The 6,000-nt window shown below is 48.6% G+C and overlaps 1 protein-coding gene across 1 annotated transcript in view; it reads left to right on the top strand.

Annotated features, from left to right (window-relative positions):
- Nucleotides 1-217: 217 nt before the first annotated feature.
- Nucleotides 218-6,000, top strand: part of LOC126267765 (uncharacterized) — a 33,188-nt gene continuing 27,405 nt past the window's right edge. The window contains exon 1 of the mRNA XM_049973069.1: nucleotides 218-854. Within this exon, the coding sequence (XP_049829026.1) occupies nucleotides 218-854 (637 nt within the window). The remainder of the gene's footprint in view (nucleotides 855-6,000) is intronic.

The raw sequence follows: 6,000 nt of genomic DNA, 5'->3' as shown, positions 1-6,000 counted from the left end.
GTAGGAGCAGGAGTGACGTACAGGTGGGGATACAGTGATGGAAAGGTGATAGATGGGGGGAGACTGTGAGCAGGGGACGTACAGGTGGGGATACAGTGATGGAAAGGTGACAGATGAGGAGGAAACTGTGAGCAAGGGAGGTGTATGAGATGGGTTAATCCCAGAGGAAGCACTCCCTGACATTACAGTGGGGGCAGGTGAAGGGGATGTGTAGATGATGGTGGTAGTTGGGGTGTCCATGACTGCAGGCAGCAGCAAACACCGAGAGACGGCAGCAGAAGAAGCGGTGGCGGCAGAAGTGGCGAGCACCAAGAGTCGGCGGCAGGAGAAGTGGCGAGCACCAAGAGATGGTGGCAGAAGAAGCGGCGAGTACCGAGAGTCGGCGGCAGAAGAAGCGGTGAGCAACGAGAGACGGCGGCAGAAGATGCGGCGAGCACCGAGACACGGCGGCAGAAGAAGTAGCGAGCACCAAGAAAAGAGACAGGGGCAGAAGAAGCAGCGAACACCGAGAGACGGCGGCAGAAGAAGCGGTGAGCAACGAGAGACGGCGGCAGAAGAAGCGGCGAGCACCGAGACATGGCGGCAGAAGAAGTGGCGAGCAACAAGAGACGGCGGCAGAAGAAGTGGCGAGCACCGAGAGTCGGCGGCAGAAGAAGCGGCGAGCAACAAGAGATGGTGGCAGAAGAAGCGGCGGCGGCAGAAGAAGCGGGAAGCACCGAGAGACGGAGGCAGAAGAAGCGGCGAGCAACGAGAGACAGCGGCAGAAGAAGCGGCGAACACCGAGAGACGGCGGCAGAAGAAGCGTCGAGCACCGAGAAGAGAGACAGCGGCAGAAGAAGCGGCGAGCACCGAGAGTCGGCGGCAGAAGAAGCGGCGAGCACCGAGAGACGGCGGCAGAAGAAGCGGCGAGCACCGAGAGACGGCGGCAGAAGAAGCGGCGAGCACCAAGAGACGGCGACCAGGCGGCGGAGGCGGCGGCGGCGGCGGCGGGCAACAGTGATGGAGTGCAGATGGGCAACAACACGACAGGCATGGCTGGGGCTCTTCCACGTCGAAGATACAGCCTGAGAGTAGCCCAGGCAGTGCGAGTCCTCGATGAGGAAGTGAGGGAATCCAACCCTCGAATGCATTTGACCTCACAGTTTCTGTAATAATAGATCCTTTCCTACAGATGTTCATACGAGTTTTGTTGGTCAGTTTAGTAAGCTCTGTAGTAGAATGTAAACCAATGTCATGCTGGATACTGTAATAAACTTACAATAATAAAATATAAAATTAATTCATAGCAAAAAGGTTATCTGACGCGTGTGTAATAACAGTTTGACTCTATATATCTCGCACACACGCGCCATCCTTTGTGAGGCAGACCATGAAGCCCTCATGGTCCGCAGTCTCTAGTCACACGATGAGGCCCATACAATGGGTTTAAAGTGAATTTCTACAGTTGGTTTAATGGAAGTGACAAAACCTTATGGTCATGCATCAAGTTTTATGAAGTGGACTTAGGACATGGCCTGCTTTAGGCAAACATTCAATTAATAATTTATGTAAATACTATATGTTGCATCCTGCAGGATGACCATATCTAATATAATTTACTAGCGCATTGTAATATTAACTTGTTGCAGGTTCTGAACTCCTCTTCAAGCTCCAAACCTTTGCCCTTCCCATTAACTACGTCTGTCTGATCGGCTCCTTTCTCTCCCACCGTCCTTCCTACATCAGCATTCATAACACGGATTCCTACAACTTTTTTCGCTCTGCTGGTGTACCCCAAGGCTCCGTCCTCTCCCCCCTTCTGTACGTTTTGTATATGGTGGACATGCCGCCGCCGTGACCCCCCACCCACCTTCTCCAGTTTGCCGCCTTCCTTGCCCTCGCCCCCACCCTGCAGCGTTCCCAACACCTTCACCAATCCCATCGTGACCGGTTCACCACTTGGTGTGAACAGTGGCTGCTCAAGGTCAATCCCTCCAAAACCCAGGTGATCATTGTAGGCAAAACCACCCCTTCCTTCCCCCTCCTTGATTTCTATCTAACCACCTATGCCGTCCTATCGCCCTCACCCCCACCTTAAGTACCTTGGCGTCACACAAGACCAGCGCCTCCCCTGGACCCCCCATCTCTGGACAATCCAAGCTAAGGCCTGCTCCTGACTCCGTCTCCTCAAGCTCCTTTCCGGCCGTACATGGGGTCTGGACCACTCCACCATCCTCCACACCTATAAATACCTCATCCGCCCTATCCTCTGTTACGCCCATCCTGACTGGATCTCCGCCCCCACCTTTTACAAATCCCTTCAGATCCTTGAGCGCCATGCTCTCCACCTCGCCTATCGCATCCATCTCCCCTCCCCCATGCGGATCCTGTACGACCTCATTCTCTTCCCCCACCTCCTCCTTTTCCTTGAACGGATATGGATCCCGTACACCTCCCAGAAACTCGATCCTCCTCACCCGCTTGTCTCCTTCATCCTCTCCCACCGCCATCTGCTGCTGCACCTGCATTCCCACGTCCCACCCGGTCTCCATCTCTCCACCGTCCTTACCCTTTCCCAAGGTGGCTTCCGCCAGCTCCCCCTCCCTGATGATGTCGTCCTCCCCTCCATCTACCCCTCCTATCAACTTTGATCCTCCCTCCATCTTCCTGTGTTTGCTCCTTTGGGCACCCTCCCACCCTTCTCTCCCTCTTCCTTCCCTCCTCCATTTCTCCCAACTCCTCCCCCAGGCTTCCCCTCCATCTTCCTCCCTTCCTTCCTCCCCCCTATCTCCCCTGCCTGTGGCATCTCTGCTCCTCCCTCTCCCTCTACCACCGCCCTCCCCCTCTTGCTAGGTCCCCGGACTCGTACATGCTCAATGGACATTCACGCGCCAGAGATCATCGCCATCAGTGTCTCGTGTGTATGCCTTCGTTTTGTGTTTAGTCTTCTTTCGCCATCACGCCACCACTGTTCACCTGTGCCGTCGCAGTCGTCCGTGTTTTGTGCGCCGTGTCAATGGGTTTTAGTGTTTTTTCTCGTCCAGCGTGAACGACTTCATGTTTATTGTTTTTCGTGTCTACAGTTTTTGCCCGTCATTTTTATTGTGTTATCTGTACCTCCTTTATGTCATATATTGTACCACTCTCGGCTGAAGAGTAGCATACTATGTTGCTGACAGCTCACCTTTGTACAAGGTGTTTAAAATAACAATAAAGAAAAAAACACAGGTTCTGAAGAAGACGTTATTACTAACGTTGAAACCTAGGTAAACGATAAAGTTAACCTGATACTGTAGGCTGTATATTCTTATATAAACAATATCATTTGCTGTCACTGCATGAAAATGTTAAAAATTGTGGTTGTTTAAGCTTTACGTAGGTGGTCACAATGATGTTCTCTGACAGTGTACTGAGTGACAACTGTTGAGCTATATGAATTAAATACCAAAAATTAGTTACAAACTACGGCGTGCACACACTTTAATCAACATGTAAACGTCACTACAGATACTCGTACTTTGGTTACGACGTGTTCGATTTGCCTGCCACCTTTGGTGATGATGTGGCGCAGACGTATAGCGAAGTTCTGCATGACCCACTAAAATCTTTACTATCGATGACCTCCTGAATGGCTATTTCCATCTCAGCAATGGTATTGGGGTTATTGCTATACACCTTGTCTTTAATATGGCCCCACAAAAAGGAATCACATGTGTTCAGATTCGAAGAACGAGGTGGCCAATCAAGGCCCATGTCAGTGGTCTCTGGGTACACCAAAACCAGAATGTGGTCCCAAGAGTGCTCCTACAGTACATCAAACACTATCCTGTTTCGATGGGATAGAGTTCCGTCTTGCATGAAACACCTCTTGTCGAAATCAAGGTCACTGCTGATAACGGAGATGAAATCAGCTTTCAAGACCTTCACGTACCGTTCGGTGGTCACCGTGTCATCAGGGAATATCGCACCGATTATTTCGTGATTGGACATCTCATGCCAGACAATTACCCCTTGAGGATGAGACTTCTCGATCGCGAAATGCGAATTCTCAGTCCCCCAAATGCTCCAGTTTTGTTTGTCGACGAACCAATCCAAATTAAAGAAGGCTTAGTTGCTAAACCAAACTATACTAATTCCCACCATGCCCCGCGATCAACGGTGCAGTTTGAATCTCTTAATGCAAACCGTTCAGAAGTTATGACGACTTTATTTCATCTAGTCAAATAATTGTCGCCCTGTATGTACACCGACGGCAATGGACACTGTTACACCATGAAGCACCTGTGAGATATTTATCAAACTTTATGGAGATATTCGTAGCATAACGGGTATTACAAAGGTAAGTCACTTATTATCCGCAAAGTAGTTACAAAATTTTATTGTAATCAGGTAGGAAACTTACAAGAACATTGTATAAGCTTCCTGATGCCCTCTTAAAAGAAGGTTCTCGGTTGAGCTGCGAGTCAGGAATGCACCGCTCCTTTCACTGCTTCGTCCGAGCCAAATCGACGGACCCTTAATGCCTGTTTGAGTGGACCAAACAAGAAATAACCAGAAGAGGCAAGATCTGGACTATACGGAGGATGAACCAATACTTCAAATTTGATTTTATGGAGCGTTTCTTCAGTGTTGGGATGAGTATGGGGATGGGGCTTTTTCTTGCAACAACACAACACCTCTTGACAGCAATCCTCGGCATTTGCTTCGAATTGCAGGCTTTAGCCTGGCACTAAACATCTCACTGTAACGCACACTGTTTATTGTTATGCACCTTCCCCATAATGTTCCAGTACTGGACCTTGTGCGTCCCAAATAACCGTAAGCATCAGTTTTCCTGCGAACGGTTGGGTCTTGAACTTTTTCTTGCAAGGCAAATTTGGTTGTTTCCATTCCATACTCTGCCCTTTATTCTCCAGCTCGTAATGATGAATCCATATTTCGTTATCGGTCATGATTCGTTCTAAGAGGTTGTCCCCTTCGTTACCAGAGCGATCAAAATGTTTTTTGCCGATGTACAAGCGCGTTTGATTATGTAACTGCGTGAGTTGTTTTGGGACCCATCCTACACAAACTTTATGAAACCGAGGTCTGTTGTGGATGATTTAGTAGGCAGAACCGTGACTAATTTGCAGACGATATGACACTTCGTCAATAGATTGTCTGTCTAAGAGAGTCATTTAACGTGAAAGCTCAATGGTATCTTCGTTTGCGGCGGTAAACGGTCGTCCAGCTTCTTCATCGTCCGTAACACTTCTGCGACCATTTCGGAATTTTTCAATCCATTCGTAGACACTCCGTTGTGGCGAAACACTATTTCCTTACTGTACCCAAAGTCTTCCATTAATTTCGCCGCCTGATACGCCTTCCGACCACAAAAAAAACGGATCACTGAACGTTGCTCTCTTTTGGTACAAATAGACAGCTGGGCAGCCATGATTAACAGAACGGCAGCGATAACGAAACTAACCTAGGACCTCGAAAATTGCAAAGATATAACAACAAATAAACAAGGCATGCGTCCTCAACGTAAAACGACAGTACTACCAAAATAAACAAAAATATAACTCAATTCAACTTCCATTACATTCCGAACTGATGCGTTTAATGAATACTTGTAACGGGTGTGATATCAGCAGATACAAATACTATGGTATTCGTGGTATCATGGAAGCAAACATGTAAACACAGATATTTCTTGCCATGGCTGAAACACATGTTGTGTCATTTCATGAAGATTCCTGCCTGGAGACTGGTCTGAAAGTATATGTCTTCCCTTCACATCACAGATATGCACTGTGGGTGACAGAATACGGGAGCAGGCAGGCCAGTCAAATGGCTTCGTACTTGGTACGCCGATCGTGAAGCGTACAACACTACGGTTTATCAGTAGTTGACATACTGGTGCGAATTCTGCCTACCTTACACAATTGCAAACCCAGCTCGACAATAGCTCGATTCACTGTGGTTCGAGGAAATGGAAATCTGTGTGGCCTGAGAATAGCTGCTTCCCGTTATTTTTCA

This window comes from Schistocerca gregaria, chromosome 4 (assembly GCF_023897955.1).
Source record: "Schistocerca gregaria isolate iqSchGreg1 chromosome 4, iqSchGreg1.2, whole genome shotgun sequence".
Classification (NCBI taxonomy): Eukaryota; Metazoa; Arthropoda; class Insecta; order Orthoptera; family Acrididae; genus Schistocerca; species Schistocerca gregaria.
The sequence above is the reverse complement of the archived record's forward strand: the minus strand, read 5'-3'. Positions and strand labels throughout refer to the sequence as shown.